At 40.8% G+C, this 23,568-nt stretch overlaps 1 protein-coding gene across 4 annotated transcripts in view; it reads left to right on the top strand.

Annotated features, from left to right (window-relative positions):
* The first annotated feature begins 3,622 nt into the window (after nucleotides 1–3,622).
* Nucleotides 3,623–23,568, top strand: part of PANK1 (pantothenate kinase 1) — a 35,269-nt gene continuing 15,323 nt past the window's right edge. For 2 of the 4 annotated variants that reach the window (XM_058810305.1, XM_058810304.1), the window contains exons 1-2: nucleotides 12,373–12,628; nucleotides 20,173–20,525. In XM_058810305.1, the coding sequence (XP_058666288.1) occupies nucleotides 12,373–12,628; nucleotides 20,173–20,525 (609 nt within the window). Of the gene's footprint in view, nucleotides 3,846–7,600; nucleotides 7,714–12,372; nucleotides 12,629–12,944; nucleotides 13,094–20,172; nucleotides 20,526–23,568 lie in introns of those variants that run through there. The other 2 variants (XM_058810306.1, XM_058810307.1) reach the window with 2 other exon arrangements.

The raw sequence follows: 23,568 nt of genomic DNA, 5'->3' as shown, positions 1-23,568 counted from the left end.
CCCTAAAATGAAACATATGTTTGAGTTTTATTTCAACTGAGGTTTCAGAAATTTTACTTCAATTCCAAGCTGCTTATGGAAATTCTTCATGGCATTCTTCAAGCTTTAATCCCTAGTATTACTTTTTGAAGAATATTGCTAGGGGATTGTTTTGTAGTGCTATGTAAGATGCAGGCTCTAAATAGCTGTCTAATGGTCCCAGAACCTTCAGAACAGCCCCAGAAAACTTTACCAAAGACATTCTGCTAAAAGGTACATTCTCAATTGTTACTCTATCATCTTACTAAAAGCTTAACAAGATAAATAAATTGGAACATGAATTCAATACTTATCTAGAGTAATGCAATTCTGAAATAGGAAAACTGGCCAAGATACCACTAAATATATATCAGATATATAACTTTTGGGTGAAGAAGCTGAAAGAATTCCAGTAAAGGAATGCATACAAACATCTGTAAGTTCTCTCTAGAAGCCAGAGGACTGGACAATTCTGTGTCTCAGAAATAAAAGGTTCCTGTAAAAGAAGTGGATCAAGAGCAAGAAGTTTTCTGCTCAAATAACATGGGCTAAATCCAAGGAGCAGGCTATGTTATAGTGTAGTATTACTCATCTTGCTGGCTCTGACACCCAAGACAGTTTCTTTTCTTCTTGCCAAATGTCAACCATCTGTCTTGATCTCAGGAATTAGTGCCATTCCCTGACATTTTGTACCTTTCCTTGGAATGTCACCCTGGCTCTGGGCACTCAGGACTTCTGCTCTTACTCACGTGAAGATGTGACTGGAGTGGGAAAGTCACACCACTGACCTTTTTTAACTTGGGCTTCCTGTACAGCCTGTGCTGAGAGACACTCAGAATGGACTCAGGCCTAGGTTAAATTCTTGACCTACATGGTACAGCTAAGCTATGTAATTGTAACCCAAATTACCTTTTGGAGGAGCCTTGCTTTCTTCACTAGCCTCTTAGCTTAGATATCAAAATTAATGTCTCATTTTGGGGAACATGGTTATCCTACAGCATGATAAAAGGGCAAGGAATGAACATTGAGAAAAACCAATTTCTTAACCAGTGACATACCTGGAAAATAATGATTCTTTGACAATAGCAAATGGCCAGTACTTACATTTGACTGAATTACCAGCTGGCCATTGGCCATCCTGGAGGAAAAACAAACAGAAGGCAGAGAATAATACATGCTAGACATCTGCCCTGCACAGAACAAAACCACAATCCTGAATAGAACAGCCTGCATTTGTACCATGCAACTGGACTGCAGTGCTCCTTGGACTAGCAGATGAAAGGCTATGAAAACTCAAGAAGTCTCAGTTCTTCTCAAAGGGTGGATTAATGAGCACTTAACTTGTTTTTTGGCACATTCTTATGCCATTATTTTTAGCCAAATCAGCCAGTACATCTGTGTGGCCAAACAGATGGTGGGGCAGCAGAAGAGCAGGCAGAAATGCTGGTGGGACAGGAGGGCAGGGCTGCTTCTCTTGTGTTAGGCAGTCTTGGCAAGGCTAAAATGTTTGTAAAGTTGCATGTTTGGCAATTCTTCAGCAAGGACTCGAATATGCAGGTGCCTGCGTGGACTGCAGCCTTTGAGCATATCCGGACTTGCAGAGTTAGAGTTTTCCCAAAGGTAGTTTAACATCTTGTTCTCAATTTGATGCTGCCCTGCTTGATGTTGTCACAACATGCTGCAGCCAAGGATAAGCAGAGTTTTGAAATGTATCAGGCTTCCTTACTGAAACTTTATTCAATAAGGTGAAACTGAAATCTGAAGAAACTGAAAGGTTGAGGGCTACTAAGTACTGGCTGATCTGACCATCAGTAGTCAGAATAAACCGTCTTGCAAAAATGGAGAGGTAAACGGTGAAATCCCATTGTTGCTAATTCAGTTTTGTGCATCTGAATTTTCCTGTCTTGTTTAAAAAAGTTATAGGATCTGACTTCAGTTTCAGTCAAGTGCTTTGTACAGTGTTGCCAAGTACTGTCTCACTGCCCCAGTACATTGTCTGTGTGGACCACTGAAGAACACACATGCATTTAAAAATTACTGTGAGATCCTTCTGGGTGAAAGGCATTATAAAAATGAGATAATTATTTCAACATTTGATCCAGATATTCTATGTAAAGCACATTTTGGCATTATAAAAAGAACCAAAACATTTAAAGATTTGGGGGGAAGAGAGGAGTCCTTTTTATTTTTAAGGATAATATTAGTATGAAATTAAAAATGAGTCATACTCTAACTAATTTCTAACTTGGTGACTCATGCTCTTGGCAAACTAATTATCCAAGACAAGTGACTCAGGAATAGATGCTATAGTTTTATGGTTATTGCTGTTACAACTAAACATGAGGCGTGATTTTGGGTATATAAGATGTAGCTATATCCTGCAAGTTATGCCACAGTGCTGGTTGAGGGCGTATTATGCATGCAGATTTCTTCAACCTGACGTGTTTTTTTCCTTTTGAGGTAGGATGTGTAGCTAGCTTCTGGGTGTCTGAAGCAGCCATGGAGACCAGGAATCTCAGGAGTATATTTGGACAAGGAAAATCTAATCTGGTATGTATTTCTTTCCATCCAGGAATGGGTAAAGCCTCATCACAGGGGCATTTCTCTGATTAAACTGTTCACTTCAGATTCTTAATAAATCATTTGATGAAAATTATTGATCTGGAAATGATGGGAAGATTCATATTTGCTTAGGATGAATATAGTACCAGGCTGTTAGCTCTAATCCTCTCTCTGTTTTGTTTCTTTTTCTTTCCATGCCCTCCCTGCTCCTCCTTGGCCGCAGTCTGTAAATTACTAGCACAGTGCAGGTCTGATCTGATGAAACCACAACTAATGCCACTGGCCTGCCTCTGATGGGAAGGGAACCCAGACTATAAATTTAGTATTTCTGGCCTCTGAATAGTCAAGTCTGTTGCTCGTCGTTCCCTTTGTTTCTGTTCTTCCTCTGTATTATTAACTCCCATTGAAGTTCAGTGTTACTGTTTCCTGGGAACCCAGTTTCATTTGGGTGTACATACAATCTAAAGAAGTCACATGTTACCTCCATGGTGGGAGTTCATCCTGCAACAAAAAGAAAGAAAACAAAAAGAAAACAAATTTGTTTTACTAGTTCTGAATGATTTTCAGCTGAAGCAATGAAAAGGACAGTCAGGTATATATATTCTAGTGAAAAGTTCATGGTTCTCAACTATGATTTTTGAATTGAGAATTTAAGTTTATAGTAACATTAGAAATTAATCATAATTATTGCAGATAACTATACAGCCTTATTCTCAAGAAAGTAGGCTATTTTTTAGAATACCTGAAATTATTCCTGTAGTGAGACAGGAGAATATCTTAAGCAAGCTGCACTGAATAGTAGTTTGTGTTCTCTTTCTCTTCTTTGGTTGTAAGTGTAGCGGACAACAGATGAAATAATTATTGACGCAGAGAATAACACAAATCATGTCAAATGGACTTCAAACACTGTGCTTTGGGGTCAATTACCTGTGTGCCTGGAACTTTGATCACGCTGGTGAATGGCCAGATGACATAACTTGGGTGGATGTACATGCAAAGATAAATAGGCAGCTTTTCATTGAATTTTCAAGCAGAACAAGAAATGTCAGTGAAATGAAAACGTGTGTTTCTGATATGCTCAAGGAACTTCAACAAAGGAAGCTAATACTGATGAATTAATTTGCTGAAACTGCAAGCAAGGGGATTTGTTTGTTTGGTATTTAAACTTAAATGGATCCTGTTTCCAATGAGCAGCATGAAGGGGGTGTATTTCCAGGGCACTGCCATGCCAAATGGAAGACAGCGTGTTCTCTGCCTGATGAAATGTAAGTTTGACTGCTAATCAGCCTGCCTAATGCACTGCTAGATTAATAGCCCATTTTCCTGAGAATTCAGCTTCTGGGGAACTGAAGCTGGTTTTTTGTTTTTAAAGAAAATTAAGATATTCTGATGTTTTTCAAATAGAAGTCTTTCAGATTTCCATTTCAGCACTGACCCTGCCAAGGCAAATGAGTTAAAAATCTGAGAATGACTCTGGAATTCTGCTACTAATTTTTTCAGTTGAGGGGCATGGACATTGAAATTTCTGGTTTGGGTCAAACTAATCCAAATATAGCTTTCATTTTGGAAGTGAGACCTTTCTGCAAGTTCTTTCTCAGCTCTCTTGCTACTTTTTATTTTAGCACTATGGCTTTTTTTTTTTTCTTTAGATGGAAGGTGAGAAGAGCAGTTATTCACAGTTTGTAAAGGGTTTGAAGATCTGTGTGCACAGAGCACTATGTAGGTGAAAATTATTTAAATTCAGAACTATGTTTTGTCTTCTTCCTTTTTTTCTTGTGTCAGTCTATGCTGTGACTGAAGTCAATCTGCTTATAATCAAATCTAAACTTGGTTGGTGATTAAGGGTGGTGACTTTGGGGATTTTTGTTTTAATCACAGACTTTCTAGTTCACTGAAATTAGGGTTCCAGCCTGATTTCTCTCTGCAGATAAGGGAAAGATAAGTGTTTTTTTCTTAGTGTTTTCATTAATTGTTTGTCTTTGCTGTTCCTATGAAAAATAGTCATGATGAGTTTATCACTGGTGCTTTTTGCATTTGCTTTAAAATATGGAAATATGGGAATGAATCTGTTCTAAAAATGACTTTGTCTATGTATGTCAGTAAATGTTCTGGAAGTATCTAAGGTCTGAAAATTGATGATGATTAGGAGGTCATAAATCAGACAACTTTATTTTTTGTTTAGGATTAATTTCAGCTTGTATCAGGTTGCAGTTGTGCCTGTGAATAAAGACTAATGTCATATTTGTGGGCATTATGTTATGTGCAGTCCATGACCACTGATGCCTCATAACCACTGCATCAGTATTTTTCTTATACCTTTATCTGCTGTGGTATGTATACCTTCCTTCCTGATCTGCTTGGTCTGCTTGTTCTCAATCTGGTTTTTTTTTTTTTTTTTTGTGTGTGTGTGTGTTTTGGGTTTTTGTTTGGTTGATTTTTGTTTGATTGGTTTTGGGTTTTGATTTGGTTTCCCCTTTCCTTCTAAGAGGAAATGGAATGAAGATATGATACATGTCCCCTCTGATATATTAATTAAATTTTATAAATGAAGAGAAAGCAAATCAGTTGCTTAAAGCTTACTACTTTCAGAGCAGTCAGGAAACAAGGATGAGAGATAGATGTCTTTGCTGTATCAGTTCTCTTTTCAGTGGATATACAAAGGTTTAGTAAACTAAAGAAAAAGTATCTTGGTCTCCTGTCTTACAGGAGATACACAAGGCTTTTGTTTTCTCATTCCACATGTGAGATCACTGGCACCAAATGAGCTTCTTTATCTGGCATCCATGTCAAAATGAAGGATAAATGCAATAAATTTGGTTAGCAGTGTTCATGAGATCAAGGAGTCTGATTTACTCTTTTGGGTTGAAAAGAACAATAAATGTGTATAATCAGAGCTTTAAATGTGAGTGAGTGTGAAAGTAACGTCCCTGGGTATTATGCTGTATGTTACAAGATATAAAATCTTTTGTTCTCCATGGTACTTGGCATATGTTTCTTAGACATTTCCATGTTAATAATTGATCCAAAGAACTTGTTTTGATCACCCATATGGTACTTTTGAGTCTTAAATTCCCATTAGACCAAGCATGTGTTTGTATTAGATATGTTTTATTACAAGAAAACAAATATTTTGGCGACACTAAGATCCCTGCAGTGAAATACAAATTGCCTCCTATGCAGGAGAGACCCTGAAGTTGCTTTGAATATATCTAATGGATAAAAGATAAGTTCTATAATTACAGTGTAATTTTTTTTAGTGTATACGTAGTTTGTATTGACCTTGTGAAAGCCTGAAAGCTCTAAACTGGCTTCTTAAACATAATAAAATGCACAGCACAGAACATACTTACTTTAAGGTCAAGTCAGTAGTTCCAGAAGTATTCAGAAGATGTAACTATAGCAGACCTATTCAATGCTAGCATAAGGTTCTTTCCCTTTTTTGTTACCAGGTATTTGGTGCATTTAAGGACAAATTTGTCATTTGTAGCATAGCTCCTTCCTACACAAGACTCATTCTTTGTAAACACAGATTACAAAGCTATTTTAAAAAATAATAGCATTTTGTGTATTATTGTCTGTGATTGCAGTTTATACTCACAAGGACATACTAAATGTTTTTTTAGCCTAAACAGATCTTTGGTTTATCTGTCTGAAAGCACATATTCTACTAAATTTTTAGCTCCAGGTGTGTTGTGGTATTTGGACTTAAACCCTGTGCTTAAATGTTCTTTCAGACATAATGCTTCCTTGCTACTGGAAAAATACTGATGGTGTGGTGTGTTTCCATTTTACACTAATTCCCATCCCTGGGTTAGTTTAAAAGAAGGAAAATTAAACCTCTGTGTCCTTTCTAGGCTCTGATGGACACTGTGTGTTCCCTCCTGAGTTAGAGGAGTAAGCCAGTTTTGTCTGCATTGGAGGTATGTGTGTGCAGCTAGAATAGTTTAAAGAGATGCCTTTTTTATCTCTTCCAAAACACAAGCATAGGAAGTCAGATTCCCTGTTATTACCTGATTCATTTTCATTCATATCCATGGATATGAATATCCATGGAAATTTCATGGATTTTCAGCATTTAAGCTTCGGGAGTAGAGACCAATGCAAGTAAAGTCCCTTGTGCAGCTGACTGTTGATAGGAGAACCAGTTTCTCTTCCTCTTTAGATGTGGCAGTGCTGAATAAGGATGAGGTAGTCTTTTGTACTTGACAGCCATTCATTCTTTCAAAGTGCTTGTTTTGAAACTGTCACTTACCTCCTGGTTGCATTGTGAAGGACCACGTGAAAATGCTGAGTTGAAAAGAAAGTGAAGTCATTGAGCTGAACAAAACCAGTATGTATACATACATGAGGGTAATTATCTGTGGGGGAGCAATCAGGAGAAAGGCCACTGGTTTCTCTACTAAGTGCTCTGCCACTTGTTGCAATAATTTATTTTTTTATGATGATGAACATTATTTCTCAATCAGTGGGTTGTGTACTTTCATGTTTTCCAATCACATTTTGTATATTTAAGTTTGATAGTTTAAGATAAGCAGCAGTACACTGAGCCAAATTCTTGTGTACAAGGTAGACTTTATGGGGCAAAGGAGAGTGCACTGGAAGTGAGTTTTTTAGCATTTTACATACCTAAGAGTTTGGATCTATTACCTGTTTGTTTTCTTTTTGAAAAAGTTCTCTGCAGAATAGAAACTGTGGCATGGAAAAAAAAAAGATTATTCACCTCCAACAGCTGCTTTATCTTCACTGTCTGGTGCTAGTAAGAAGCAACCAAGGACCCTATATGCTACTTATGTGGGGGATTTTATTTGAAATGTCTGAACTAAGGCACTTACATTTTCTGTTTCCTGTAAAAGAACAGCACCAACAGCTCTTTAACTGCCAGGGATCAGTTAAAGTTGGAGAGGGTAAGTGTGAACTAAGTTATAATTGTCCAGTTGGACATAGAAACAGAGGTATTGGCAGGGAGGGCTTTAGAGAGAAGGTTATCACTGCTTTGTGACTGCAGCATGCTTTTTTTCAGCTGGGATGAAAGACAGCAACCACAATCCCTAACCTCATCTCAGAACTGCCAGAGGAGAACTGTAGAAACCACTTGGACTGCTGCAAAGTCTGGCTGCAGGGATGGGCAAGATGGTAAGACCAGCCTACACCTATGTCCCCTTCTGACCCTTATTCCCTAGTTTGGCTTGTTTAATAGATGTGTAAGTCATCTATTACACAGGCACACAGTGATTGGAAAAGGGGGGACAGAGGAGAGAGTTACATTAGATGTTGTTAGGAAGAAATTCTTTACTCAGAGAATAGTGGGGCACTGGAAAAGGTTGTCCAGACAAGTTGTGGGTGCCCTATTCGTGGGAGTGTTCAAGCCAGATTGGATGGGGCCCTGAGCAACCTGATCTGGTGGGTGGAATCCCTCTACATGGCAGGGGTTTGGAACTAAATGGTACTTAAGGTCCCTTCCACCCCAAACAATTTTATGTCCTAGTCCAGACAGCATTCTAGGTAGCATCCATGCTGCCTTGCCTGGCCACTGAGCTTGGCACTTGGGCTAGGAGATCTATCTATGCCCTATTTGTCATCAAGAAAGAGAAAGAACATTACTCCTCAGGGCTGTTCAGGCTGCCAAAGCAACATTCCAGCTTAGGCAGGGAGCCTTTTTCTATGTTTCTCTCCCCTGATGAAAGTGAGGGGGAGATGAGCTTCCCCTTTGTGCAGGGCTTTTCTTCATGACACCAACAGGTTTTGTTTAAGTGCCACAGAAGGCATAATTGAAAAAAGCCTGTACTAATAGGTGGGTGAAAAGGGAAGGAACTGATGGTCTCAATAGCATCTTTCTTGGCCTCAATCTGACAAAGATTTAGGCATATGACTAAATTTATGCTATTCATTTCCTCTGTCATCTGCAGTTTCCCCTCTTGTTTGGGGAAGCAGAATTCTCATGTGAGCTAGCTGTTGTTAATAAGAAGACTTCCTTAGCTTTCCTGACTCACACCAATAATTCCAGAGGTCCTTATGTTCATTTTAAATACTCTGACATTGCACTTTCCAGATAAGAATTTTACACAGTTTTAGAGTTCTGTCCCATTTGATTTACACATCTATCACTTTTCATTACGTAGTTATGTTTGATCATTGGTCTTCTAGCCCTGCAATTTATGAGAAAAAGAAATTGAAAAAAACACGTGTCTACCAAAGGTCCTGCATACACCAAAACAGTATGGGTGTTTTCCAGTTATGAAGAGAAATTGAGAAGAAATACCAGACTCTTAGACTTGGCACTTTCTATTTGATATGGACAACATGTGAATATACCTAAAACAAATCAACAGTATCTTTTTTTTTTTTTGTGAGGAATATTCTAAATAGTTAATTTATTCTGCTTTACTGCATCTGCTTATTTCAAAGAGGAAAAATTGAGTAAGAACTAGTATAACTGGCCTGCAGTATAGAAACAGGATAAACATGGAAATAATTTGAATAGAAATATAAACAGGAATGGCAGAGTGCTTGAATATAAATCCTCAGGCAGCTATAGCAGAAGTCTCTTTCCTTACATTCTTTGCATTGCATAAAACAGTCTGTGTAGTTTGAGAAGCTATGTTCATGTGTCTCATTACCACTTCTCTCCAAAATATAGCCAAACCTTTATAGCTGGTTAGCTTTGAATTAGAATAACACCACTGGTGCTCTGTAAGATTTTTTTTGTTGTTGTTTTTGGATAACAGATTTACATGTGGACTGCACCTGTTTGATACTTATTTTAGCTTAGCCTTAGGCCCCAGATATAGGAGTCGCATGGAATGAAGGAGGGAGATATAACCCTCAGAGGTTCCTAAAATATTTGAAGCCAGGTTGCCTGATGATAATAAGCCTGAAAGGGTGGTGTGGTGTGTTGTGTTTGTTTGTTTGTTTGTTTTTTCCAGTTCCATTGGTTTTGAAACTGTCACACCTGGAGCACAGCACACAGTATCCTAACTGCAAGGGAGTCAGTAGTTGCTGAAACTGACAGAGTTAGAGAATTACAAACTTGCCCTCTGTGTTTATAAACAAATAAAAAGAGGTGAGAGAAAGCTGAGTGTCCAAAGCACAGGCAGGTATGGAATAATCCATGAAGTGTTCGCTGTGCAAATGTATAAGATGCAGTGAGTCAGTACAGCAGACTTGTTCAGTGATCTAAGGTCATTTGTATCTTGGATTGTTAAGCATACAATGTATTTGTAGTCCTTTTCCTACCAGATTGCTGACTTACAGTTAGATATATAGAAAATATTTTAAAATATAAACTAGGACCTTCCACCTGCTTCAGTTGAAGAAGAAAGACTGAAATCTGGAGTAAATGTTAATTGTGCAAGAACTGAAGTCATCCTTGACTTTGTTTGTCAATATTGCACCTAGATTCTATTTAGATTGTCTTACAAGTTTAACTGAAAACTGAACTGGCAAACAGGGTTTGTTTAGAAAGCTAGGGTAAAAGGAAGGGGGAAAATTTACTTTAGTTGCACCAAGGTTTTAGAAATTTCATTTGTAATGCATGCCATGACTTCATTGACAGATTTTATACGTTCCAGTCTACTTCTGTCTGTGGCATAATTGTGCAAAATTAACAGCAAATGTTAGGGAAATACTTAGTTGGAAATAAAGGATTGGAAGGAACTTCAGAAAGGTGCCTTCTCCTTGCTTCAAGTCTGGATCAGTTCTACATAAACCATTTGTCCACAAATATTTAGTTTCTCCTAAAACCATCAATGAACAGTCAAATCCTCCGGTTCAGTCTAATCCTTGTCTAAGTTCATGCTAGGAAATGTCTGCCTCCAGTGGAAAGTAAATTTCCCTTTCTGCAGTTGGACTTACGACTTTTCTTATTTCTCAACAACTGTGATGATTTCCTTTGCTGCTACCTGTTCCAGAATGCATACCCCTTCAAATCTTTCATTTCACAGAGTAAAACTTGATGTTTTCATTTCATTCTGTTTGTTATTCCAGAAGTTTTTTAGAAGCCTAAAACTGGACACAGTACCTGAGTACAGTATTCCAGTGAGTCAATGGAAAGACTGTTCTGCTAGCAGAAGGAAATTTACGTGTGCAATTGAAGGTGCTCTTGCTTTTGTTGGAGTAAGGTAAAAAGTTGCCACCTTTCAGCTGAGATACAGTAACTGCTGGTGTGTCTGCTCCCAGCAAATGCAGAGACAATCAACAGGTTCGATCTCCTGTTCCATATGGGGCTGGCTGTATGTGCAGTCAGTTTCTGTGAGAAGGGACAACTGTTACCAGCTGGGGACAGTAGCAGCAAGGATTCCTCATGCCCTAAGAGGTTAGACTTGACAATTTCATAAAGTGTACCCAGCCAGCTGCCTAGATCTGCTGTCAAATGGCATGAAGGTCTCTGCCAGTCCAGGCAGCAGCCTTCTGCTTTGTAGTTCAAACATAATCAGGTAAGTTAGGGACTTGTCAAGGAATTCCACAGTTTTGGAAGCACTAAGTCCCCATGTAGCAGTAAATGTTTGTAGCCTGTCTTCCTGCTTACCCTCTTCAGGGCAATCACTTTTGGGCTGGTAATTACCAGCGCTTATGCATAAGAATATTAAGAAAACCCAAAGTATTTAAATAATCTTCAGAATATTACTTGCAGGTTTTTAGGAAGAAAATTTTACTTTGTTCTCAAACACTCTTTCTTCATTTTCCCAACTTGGTGTTTTTCTGTTGCTTGCTTCCAGTTTCCTAAATAAAATGTTCTGGTCCCAGCCAAGAAGTGGAGAGAATGACAGATTACCTCTCATGAAGCAGTTTCTTAATGCAGTGCTCCTGGAGGCAGTTATAATAGTTCTGAATTCTTGGTACGTGTTTTACCATGGAGGCCCCATGTCCTGTACTAATTCTAGGTGTAAGAAGGAGTCACTATGAAACGTGTTTTTGCTTTAAGGACAACTATGCATATCGTGACTGGCAGTTTGTATAAAGAAATGACCTTCACGTGCAGAGCAAAATTCAATTAGTGTTTCTTTTCAAGCCTACACATGACACTAGAGCACAGCTCACCCAGTTTCCATTCCAACCAGATAGTTGATATATTCCATTTGGAAAATGCATTTTGCACTTGGATATCTCAGCGGTCAGAGAGTAAATCACAGCCACAAGATTATCAGTGCTGTGCAGGGAAAGCCAAGATACTAAAAAAGCAGGAGGTCAAACACATTCAAGGTCACACTAGTCCCTATAAGCTGTTGAGTGACACGTGACAATGTGGACAAAAAGTTGAGCGTTCGTAGACAAAAACCTGAACGTTCCTACCGATGCCTAAGTAACTTTGTGTGAGGTGCAAGGCGTACCTGGGAGCGCACGCACCGAGGCCTCCGAGACAGATACCTGAGTCACTGAGTGTGCGCCATGGTACGCCGAGGCCAAACTGACCCGGCAGCCGGGGGCAGCCTGCTCAGCGTGCACCAGTGAGCGGGGTCGCGGGAGCGGGGCCACGCCGCAGCGGCACCGGGGGCAGCTGGCGGTGCCCGTGCCCCGCCGCCCGCTCGGGCGCGCTCCCGGGGCCGCCGGCGGAGCCCGCAGGTGCGGGGCGCGGCGCCGGGAGCGCGCACGTTGCCCGGGCGGGGGGTTCGCCGCGTCCCCGGCGAGGGCGGCGGCCGCCCCTCTGCAGCGCGCTGCGGGCAGGACGCCTGCGCCGTGCGGGGGGGGGGCGGGCGCCGCATCCCAGCGCTCGGAGCTGCGGGCGCCGGCATGAGCCGAGGCTTCGCCGCGCCCAGCCCGACCTGAGCCGGGAGACAAAGGGGAGAAGCTGCCGCCATGGGCGAGCAGCTCCGCGCCCAGCCCGCCGCCTCGGCGGGGCCGCCGCCGCCCGCCGCCGCCTCCTGCTCGCTGCTCGGCGGGCTGCTGCAGAACGGCTTCCACCCCTCGGGCCCGCCGCTCAGCAACGGCGGCTGCGGGGAGCCGCCGCACCCGCTGCTGCTGCGCCCGGAGCTGCCGCCGCTCAGCCACGGCTCCCCGGCCAAGAAATGCAGGCTGCGCCGGAGGGTGGACTCGGGCCGGCGGCACAGGCCACGTAAGTGATGATGACCGCGGCGGCTCCGGGGAGCGGCGCCGGCCCGGCCCCCGCCGCGCGGCGCTGCCGCAGCCCGGCCCGGTGTCAGGCGGCCGCCGGTCCCGCGCCGCCTCCCTCGCTGCGGAGCGCCGCCCGGCCGGGGCTGACGGCCGCCCGGCTCCGCGCCGCGGGCGTTCCGCCCCCCAGCGCCGGCTGCCGGGCGGGCGGAGCGAGGGCCCCGTGCCGGCCAATGCGGCGGCGCCGCCCGGGCACGGCCCCGCTCTCGCGTGGGCCGGGCCCGCCCTGCGCCAATGGGGCGGCGGCGGGCGGGGAGCGGCGGCCCGGCACAAACGCGGGCGGGCGGCGGCGGCCGCTCCTCACCGAGCAGCCGCTCCGTGCCGAGCAGCGCGTCGGGCGGTGCCAGGGTCCTGCCCCGCTCGCCGCCTCCCGCCGCACACATGAAGCTCATAGTGCCCAAGAAACACTGTGAGTAACGCCGGGGCGCTCGGGAGCGGGGGAAGGCTCTGCGGGCTTGGTGTGTGCTCCTTTCCGGAACGCTGTTAGAATGAAGGAAAAAGTGAATCTGGGAACCCGGCGCAAGTTATTCTGACTGGCGAGGAAAAATGTTTGTAAACAGCTGAAATTTGTAATGTGCTTCTCATTTAGGAAGTGTTCGTGAACTGCGTGTCTATTTCAGGTTAGGTTTCAAGGCTGAGAGTCAAACGTCCTATTTATTGATTCTATATTTCCTTAACACTCTATGGTTTATTGATTAGTAGTCTCGCTTACTTGGAGGTATTGAATAATTCCATGGTAAACCCTGCAAGTAAGACAATCTAAGGGAAGAAGTTTCTTTTCACTCTCACTTTGCTAGCCCTTCACATAAACCCACAAATGTTTGGTTTTTTTGTTGCAAGTTCAGCATGTTCCAAAAGGATAATAGGGATAGTCAGGATCACAGCTGCCTGCTGCCAAAATTTAAAGATGTTTCTACTCAGGAGGAAGTAGTGTCCATTCAGCTACTCTGGGCTTTGGATTTTTCCTTTGTTTTGAAGTGAGTATTAAAAGAAAAACTTTTCTGTTTAAGCAGAACAAAATATTCAGAAACAGCCTTAAAGAGCTGCACCTTTCACAGGACTGCGTATTAGCCAGTGCCTTTTCTGACTTTTACAATGCTTTTGGTGAGCTACTCGTGCCACTTTCCCTTGGAGTGTTCTCTGATTGATTAATTGTGTAGTGCTTGTTGATAGTACAAAAGACAGCTTGTTGCAATACCTGTTGATAGTTAATTTAGTCCTCTTATCAAATTTAACCTATCAATGATCAAGTCATTCTCTGTCACAAACTGTTTTTGTAGTCTTTGTCCTGCTTCACGTTCTCTTCATGAACAAAACCTGCAGAACTTGGACTGGCTTACATTTTGATTGGTGTAAGTAAGGAGAGTCAGCACTTGCATATCAAACACTCCATAATAGTAAAAACTATTTTGAAGCAAAGAGTCAAGCTTTTAGGGATTCATGTAATCACTTGATTAAGAAAGAATGAGGGCTTTGGAATTTCCATCCTATCTTGAGGGGGAAAAAGATCCCATCAAAGTAAAAAGCATAGGTGACTGACTATATTGCCCAAGATGTATGACAACTGAATCTTTAGGTGTGGAGTTTTAGTGAAATGAGGCTTTAATGAGAACAGCAGCTGATGGAAGTGCTTTGTAGAACTATTTTGAGGGCAATTTATTTGCTGATTAAAATACATTAATGCTTGCTGATAAGCTTTTTAATATGTATGGTTTATTTTGTACAAGAAAAGGTTTGAAATTTAGTATTAGTCATACAGGCAATAATGATAGCACATTGTCACCATCTTAAAAAATTCATTACATTATTATTCAAATTGTCCTGGTCCTGCATGCCTTTCCACTGCATCCTCCTCTAGTGAATACTACACAGTACCATTTTTACTGGTTTGTTTGATGCTTTTAATCCTGACCTTTACAGATGTTTGTTCTTTTCTTAAGGACAGATTGCAAAATGAAGTGCTGTTGCCACATGGCATGTGAGAACAGTATTGATTGCAGGGTTTGCTTTGTGTGGTGGTGAAGTTAATGAGATAATTGGCATTTCCCAATATTTCAACAAATGAAACCTATCTTTCTGCAGTAGTTATTCCTTTAAACCCTTATTTCTTTAATTGTTTTTACTTTCTGACAAAGTGAGGTAGAATTCTATGTTCACAGGTCTTTTTCTCCTCTCAGAAGGGAAGATTCCCCATGATCCAGTGTGCTTTGCTGATAAGCCTGCAGTGAGAGAGGACTCCTGGTGCAGCCTCTGCTGGGAATCCTGCCTTGCCTTTCTTTATTCCTTCATTTAGCTAGATGGGTTGTCAGGGATATTAGGCTTGTGTCACTTTTCTTTTTCAAACCAGTTTATGGTAGTATAAACCATTTGTGTGGATGGTCACACCTTTTTAACAAAAAGCTCTCTGCTTTTGGGTTTGAGCTCTTTGTGGGGTTGTTGCAACTTTTGGGTTTTGTCTGTTTGCTCTTCTGGTGAGGAGGAAGGCATTCAATATGCTCCTGCTACTGAAGATGAACTGGAAGGCTTCACCTGATATGTGTGCATGATTTACCTCTAGCTTTTTAAGGTTTGAGGAAACTTTAATTAGTAAGCAGATATAATACATTTTTGAGCTACATATTCTAGTTTCATTCAAAGAAGAAAAGATGCTTCCATTTTATTTTTTATAGCTGTGTAAAACAGGAAGAAGTAATTGAAAAATTTGTGTAAGCTATTATAACTTAATTTTTTTAATAAAAATCAGCTTTCAGAAGTTGTAAGAATACTATGTCATGTCATGTGTTTTGTTTTGATTTTTTTCACCTGTTACTGTTTTTGGCTCTCACCTCTTCTGGACCAAATTAGCACTGGAACTTCCTAGATCATCAAAGTGTCAAACAAAGCAAATGAAATGTAAATGAAGTAATAGGATTTCAACATATGTGTGTTCAGAAAGAAAAGCAGCTGAAACTAAGATATTTCATCTGAGATACTTATGATTAAGATCTCAGAGTATTGATACCACCATTTAAATTATTGATTAAAAAATTGAAATACTGTGTCTGTCTTTGAGGAAATACAGGTATTGTAAGGGAGATGTATAAGTTGAAACAGTTTTGGCAAAAGAAGGAACTGCTGCAAACTGGTCATGAATAAATCCGGGGCTCAGGTAAAAGAAGGTTCTAACCAGCAGGATTCAAGCACAATCTCTCTCTGAATGTTGAGGAGCAGAAAGATTCAGCTGACCTTATGTGGTGGTTGGTTAAATGTATGAAAAGGATTACTCTTCATTATCTTCTGTAGTAGGGGTAAATGTTACTTGATGACCCAGGAGTTCCCCCTCATTCTTGCTTCTCCTGGCTCTTGTCTGTGAGGAGAATGTTGTGTTTTGATATTTACTTTCCACATGCCCTCATTATATTGTGTGTTAAGCATAAGACTTTTAAAAATACAAGGTGTTGAAATCTGAATATAATAATGCCTTGTAGGAATGGCCTGATAGTGCAGAGCTAATGCAGAAACTAGGTAAAATGTGTCATGGAATTTCTCATGAGTGAACCTTTGCCCCAGATACACAGCTGTTGGTGTGCATCAGATTACCTACTTATGCAATGCTGTAGATACCTTCTGTTTGCATTGTCACATGCTTCTGCAGCTAAATTTTGGACTAGTACAGATTTTAATCTCACGACAACAAACCACTAAGTAGTTGGCACAGTTTATTAACATAAAGAGAATTAATTTTTTAAAATATATAAGTAGAGGCTTTGATTTATGCTAGACATTTAAGAACATATGATGCATCTTGATGCTTTCTGTATTGGTTCTGTGGGACCTAAAACTAGATTTTACAGTGTTATTTTTGACTTACTGCTGTGTAGCAATGCAGTAGAATAGTTCTAGTTTTGCCACAGTTATAGATTCAACTGATGCAATGGGTATGTTGCATACCTACTGAAAAGAGAGAAATCAGCTCGCTGGCTTTATCAGACAATTTTAATTTAGAAGTGCATTTTTTTGCATTGTGAGAGCATTTCTACAACATATCTGGTGTCTTTACTCCTCCTAGTAAATTACACAGTTTTTGACTATCTGCCTGAGGTGTGGGTGGGATGGATTTTACTTTCCCCTCCTTGCTTTCCTGTCTTTTTGTAATTCAGGGACACTTATTCAGGTCATCAATGAAATGCTGGACTTCCAGTTTAAAACAAATCAACAGAAAACCTCAAACACTGTTCCCTCCACCCTTCCCCCCAAAAAAACCCCAACAAAAACACCAAAAAACCCCACAAACAAACAAAAAACCACCCAAACATACCAAGCAAAAAAAAAAAAAAAACAAAAAAAAAAAACAACACCAAAACCAAACAAAGCAAACAAAAAAACCCCCCACCTCCACAATTTTCTCCCCATTTTCCCTCAAGTCTATGGAAAACTTACCTACAGAAACACTTTTCTTTAATAGCCCCTGGTTGTAGTTCTGGGCAGGCTCTGTTAATTTTGGTGGCCTCTGAATCCTGTTGCTCTGTATTCACAGAGGCAGCAAACCCCAGGAGCACCTTCAGTCTGTGTGCACACTTCCATTGGCACCACACTCAGTGGAACCAGGAAGGTTGAAGTGTATAGGTACCTGTTGAGATATGAATTTCATATAGATATGGAAAAGAACTGATGGTGGGTCAGTGGTGCATTTTGATTTGGAACATACTGATAGTAACAAGAGATACAATGGATACATTTTAAAATAATCACTGGAATACTGAGGTGTTTCTACTCTCACTCCAGTTGTGCAAAAGTTACATGAATTTCAGTGTGACTTGTTAGAAACTTTGAGACTTTAATTTCTGATTGGTCAACCAGTCAAGATGGTTGTTGAATTTTTGCAAGTAATTCCAACAGAGAGCTGGTATTAGAAGTTGAGAAGAATACCAAGCTGTTTTTCTGCATAACTGAAACATCTGGTTTTGTTGTCTGATCTTGGGCTCTTTATTTGTGCTGAAGAAAACTGCTGGTGTTCTAAAAGCAGAAGTTCCTTTCTTTCTGCAGCAGTCCATTTGGCTCACAACAAAATGAAAGGAACTTAGATTCACAGAGAGAATCAACTAAAAAAAAAGTGTCCTGGTATTTCTGTTCACTTTATAAATGCAAGCATTATGTGTAGCTATCCCAAGAATTATGCAGAGTTGAAGAAACTTCATAGCTGTTTTCTACAGTACTTATACTTTGTGAATTACTTGGTTATAACTCTTTAAAATGTTAAGATGAAAAGTGAAATTCTTGGCAGTCATTTATGAATAACTCTCAGCTGTTAGTGCTTACTTTAACACTTTTATTGCTGGGCTTGTGTTTGATAGGAGGATGGAACACTTCTTGCCTCTTTTAAAGATGAAGTCTACACTATGGCTTTCAAACAAATGTTGGTGCAGGTAGAGTGGAGCAGGTTTTATGCCCTTAGTGCAAAATAATGGAAAATGGCTTATACTTAGCTACAGGCTGGTTCTGTATTGCGTAGTCCAACCATGCTGCTTTTAAAATGAAACTTCCTGCTTGCATAGTTAAGGTACATCTGAGGAGGAGACTTACTGTTCCAGTGGGACAGGTAATTAAAGTTCTCAGTAGCTTTATTAAAGATTTGTGTAAATCACTAATGGGATTGGCAGGCTGAGCTCCACTGCATTGCAGTGTTGTGCAGTGTGGATTAGACAGCTTTCACATAAATGTTTACCTTGTACTTTCCCAAGTGTTTGAGTTGCAGGTTAGTCCATAACATATTTTTCTTCTTTAAATAAAGCCTGTTTTAAACACACTTGTTTTGAATTCTTCCCATTTCAGGGAACTCTCATGTATCTGCATAGCATGATAAACCTCAAATTAGACTTAATTTCACTGTCTTTGTGCAGCTTGCATAGCATGGAAAAAAATCAGACCTTACAACAGATAACAGCTACTTCATTGGAGTTTATGCATTATGCCTGCCTTGTCCATGGGGAACTGGGAGGAGAAACTGATGATTCAATTTCTTGGCATACAGCAATGAAGTGAAATAACTGTTTTAAATGTCTGACATTTAAGGATTGGTTTGGACAGGGAGAGCATATTAAAAATTGGAGAATTTAGACTTTCAAATTATTCAGCCAGCTTATGCTGAGACACTTAGGGTAAGAAAAAAAGACTAAGCCTCTTTCAGCCTGACGATGAGTAACTTAATTGTGATCTGTGATCACATGAGGAAGGACAGTGTGAGAAGTACTTCCTATGCTTATTAAAGTGTTTGCCCCAAGTTGTTTATTTTTAGGTTCATTGGCAGAAAAATTAGCTATGCATATGGTATTTATGGTTTCAAGTTTGTAACAACACTAAGTTGGGATACCTTAGTTGGTAGAATCATTTTTCTAGCAAGTCTGTCTGGTTCTCCCTGAGAAGCAGGAAGGTGACTGTGGGACTGCTATTTTAGAAGTGTGTCTTAGATGTTAATCATATACTCAGTACTTTTAATTTAATTTTTCTAAGAAACATTGCTAGCTCCCTCCATCTGCAGTGCCTGTATATAGATTTTGTATTCTCAGTTCTTATTGTTTCATAAAGTTACCTGGCTTACTATTTAAAATGTATGCATATATAAGTGGAACAGGTAGACCAGCTTGATTCAGTTACTGTCTTCTGCTGGCTGTTCTCTATAGTAATTTTCTTCTGCTATTACCAAAATGAAGATTTTGGAGGACCAAGGCCAGCTGTGGCAAGCTGAGAAGCAAATAGTGGCGTTTCTTATATAATTATGGGATAGACTAACACATATACCAGCAAAGGGAGTCTGCACTCAAAGGACAGGTCTGTCAGTGGTAAACACTGAACATACATAAGCCAGCTCACTTTTGGCTGCTATATACAAGTGTTGCAGTCCAACAGAGCTGCTGGTTCTGGTGGGTTGGGGTCTGGAGGCCCCCAGCATAATGGGAGCTCTGTATTGCTCCTCTCCAGACACAGCCTTGTGATGGTGGAAATTCTGACTGAGCTTGGAAAGGCAGTTGTAGATGTTACACAGTGGGAATATGACTTGAGAAATCTCCTTCTCCTGTTTGTTTTGTTGTTTCTTTTTCCTCCTCGTCTCCTTAATTCTTAGCAGAATTTGAGCCTATTGGGTGAAATACAATTTCATTTCATTTCTTAGCCATTGGGTGAAATGCAGTAAATGTGCTCTGTCAAGAGGTGGTGACTGAAGAGTAAAATGATTTCCTGGGAAAAAATGTTTTCATTTTTTTAAAGCCTGCTTCTTCAGACAAGAATATTTTGAGGTTTTCCTTATTCTTTTTCCTAACTGCGGCTTTATGAAGGCTTAACCTAGAGATGTGTTTAAAGCATATGAGTTGGGCATGACTCCCAGTTCTCAGGAATAGATACTGCTACTGTGACTGCACTGAATTGTCATTCAGCAAATGATTTAAGTGATTTGTCTACTCTGTCTATTTTTAGTGACATTCTCTTTTTTCCTCCCTAACCCCTTTTTCTTAGCGTTCCCATGGTTTGGAATGGATATCGGTGGAACGTTGGTTAAACTGGTCTACTTTGAACCTAAGGACATTACTGCAGAGGAGGAGCAGGAGGAGGTGGAAAACCTGAAAAGCATTAGGAAATACTTGACCTCCAACACAGCCTATGGTAAAACTGGCATTCGCGATGTGCACCTGGAACTGAAAAATTTGACTATGTGTGGACGCAAAGGAAACCTGCACTTCATCCGCTTCCCCAGCTGTGCCATGCACAGGTTCATACAGATGGGCAGTGAAAAGAACTTCTCCAGTTTGCACACTACGCTCTGTGCCACAGGAGGTGGCGCTTACAAGTTTGAGGAAGACTTTAGAACGGTACGTGAGCAGTTCACATGGTTCAGTGGGAGGTACTTTGGAAAGACATTGTGAGAGCCCATCTATTAAAACTTGCTGGGAAAATAACTTTTTTTAGTCCATCCTAACTGATTAGGAGCAACAGAATCAATTCACATTTGTTAATTGGTGACATTGCTGAGAAGATGGAGTGGGGAGGGAAGGGTACTCTACTTGCTGGCTGTTCTACTGAAGTGTTGCTGTGCAGGATGTTTTTAGTAAAGGAGGAGTTGTTTTAGACTATGGCTGTGATGATTAGATGCTTCATAATCAACTGAGGGTATGTTATGACAGCCTAGAAGCCTGACACTACAGGTACTTGCAAACTGGTTATTGGAAACCAGATATGAAACCAAACAGGCTGGAGATTTGATTCCAGTTCCCTTCCCTTTGTATTAACCTTCAAACAGACTGAAGTCAAGAGTCCAGAAGACTCTTGGAGCACGGGGGAGAGACAGTGTGTGGGAACATAATAATACCAGTGAGCTTTTGATTTCAATTCTGTGAGCATGCCATTTAAAGAAAGGCAATTCATGAGATGAGTAGGTCTCAGATCCCCAAAGATTTTAAAATAGCCTTTGCAGGGAACTCCAGAAGCTGATGTAAATGTGAAGTTTTGCACAAGAGTACTCTTCAAAAATTGGTTGTAGTGCAGAAGCATCAAAGAGCTATAGTACAAACCATGTTGAAGAGAAAAGGCATTCAGGCAGTTGTCTGTTGTGCATCTGTCTGTATTGGGACATATCTCCATTTATTTTCTGTGAAAAAGAGACTAATCTGATTTTTCCAGAACGGTGTCACTAAGACTAATGTGAATGATTTACTTGACTGGTGGGTCTGGCACTTGTGTCCCTAACTTTTGACCTGATTTTGAGGGAGAGGGATGGCCACTGGGTATGGCAGGTGACAGCTGCTTTTCTGTCTCTGCTTCCATCCAGGGAGCTCTCATACTGAATCACCAGCTGCTCTTTACTGCAGTCCTTGGCTCTGTGAGCTTCATATTTACCTCCCAGGCTTCATCCCTGCTGTACAAGAGGGTTTTTTCTCTGTAAATACCCTCTCATCATCAATATCCTCGCATACCATATGACCGGGATTCTAACTGGGATAAAGAATGCTCTAAGAGCTCAACATGAATTCCAACTGTTAGGCTGTTTTGCAGTCACTTTCAGTGAATGTTAGACTGTTTCCATGTCCAAAGAAGGATTATCAAGTTTCTGAATTGGTGTAGTAGTCCACTACTAGTGCAAGATTTCTTGTTTAGGCTGACTGCAAATCCCTTACAAGTTAGAGTCCACTGATGATTAAGTCCTCAAAAACGTGTTTGCCTTGTGTTGTTTAGGGATGTTGGCACCACAGTAGGAGGTGAGTTTTAGTTCTAGTCAGTGTGGCCTCAGTTGAGGTGTGTTTGAGTATCTTATTTCCTGGGAATGGTTCAGGCCACATTCTTTAGTGACAATGGGAGGTCACTTGAGGACTTTCTGAAGAGGCTGACTATCTCCTTGGAATGGTCAGTCTCTCCAAATTCATTCTTCCTGCATCATGTAATAACAGATACAGGTGCTTAGTAAGGAAGTTCATGCTCCTTGCTCCCACAGCTGTGGAACTCAACTGGAAGTTACCTGATAGCTTGCAGAGCTGAACATTTCTCTCTGTAGCTTTGGCCTTACAGGCTGTAAATGTGCAATCCACAGCAAGGGATCAGTCTCATCTCAGCTGCAGTATAGTCAGTAGAGCAGGGGAAGCAATGGCTGGAGGAGTTGGGGCTGTTTTGCCAACTATTGAACACAAATACAAGGCCACGTAGCAAATAACTGGTTGACTTAGGCATGAAATTCCACACCTCTGCAGTGTTGTTAACATCCTGTGTGCTACAACACCTGTAGGTAGTTTAAGACAAACCCTATAAAGGCTGGCTGGGGAGTTTTCTGGCATAAAGCTATCAGTGAAGTGCAGTTGGACTAAAGTAAGTGCTTTGGACACCTCTTCCAGCTATCCAGTTCCTGTTCGAGCTTCCTTTATAGCAAGTGTTTCTTGGCTCAAGCAGTAATATCCTTGGAGAATTACAGAAGCAGAATATTATCCATTACATGGAGGTTTGCTTGCTTAATCGCTCTCAAAGGTCAGCATGTTCTGGGTACTGGCACTTAAATTGTCACACTTCATTAGCCATGGTAACAGCAGCTGGCTATCAGTGTGTTCTGCTGTGTATAAATTGACACTGGACAACAGCTTCAGGACTGCTCTGTCAAAGTTCTGAAATACCTGTTTCAAGTATTTGACCACTAATTCACCTCTAGAAGTAGAGAATATGTGCCAAGTCTAAATCGTGCTACTGCAGATTTCAGTATTGTAAAATGCCTTATATGCTATTTGCTACTTAGAAGCAGTGTGGAAAAACTAAGGTATGTTTGTGAATGTTGTTATTTTAATTTAAAAATCTGGCTAAATGTTAGTAAATTCATTTATCTAGCTAACGTGGTTTTGTTCTGGCCCTTTATTTTCCTTTGTATAGGCTTTTAAGTTACTTGTCTTTTCGAAGTATTTCTCAATGTGACTGTAAGATTGCATAGATTTAGGACAAAAGATCCAATACATTGCAAAACAATGTTCAAATCCCAAGGAAGGAAGCCTTCTAAGATCATAGAAGCTTTTTCTCCTTAAAAATAGAGAGGCAAATACCCTGTTATTACTTGTCTCTGTTCCTTTGTCTGGTTTTGAATCCCTAAATGAGTTAAATAGGTTTGATCTAGACATCTCTGTTGCTTTTGTGTATTAAAAAATAACATACAATGGTGAGACATAGTCTGGTCACCTTAAGACTGTTTATTTTTCTATAAAAAGGCAACTAAATCTACAAAGCTACCTAGGTTTAGCTGTCTCACCTCCCTTATGTGATCTGCAGTGTTGGAGAGGTGGATACCTGAGGAAGTCTCTATGGTCTGCTTGCTGATTGCTGGAAGTATGTGGGATCTCTTGTCAGCCAGTAGCTTGGCAAATCATGAGACTCATTCTGAACATCTGA

Source organism: Ammospiza caudacuta, chromosome 9 (genome assembly GCF_027887145.1).
Source record: "Ammospiza caudacuta isolate bAmmCau1 chromosome 9, bAmmCau1.pri, whole genome shotgun sequence".
NCBI classification, from domain to species: domain Eukaryota; kingdom Metazoa; phylum Chordata; class Aves; order Passeriformes; family Passerellidae; genus Ammospiza; species Ammospiza caudacuta.
Note: the sequence above shows the minus strand (reverse complement) of the source record. Positions and strands in the feature narration are given on the sequence as shown.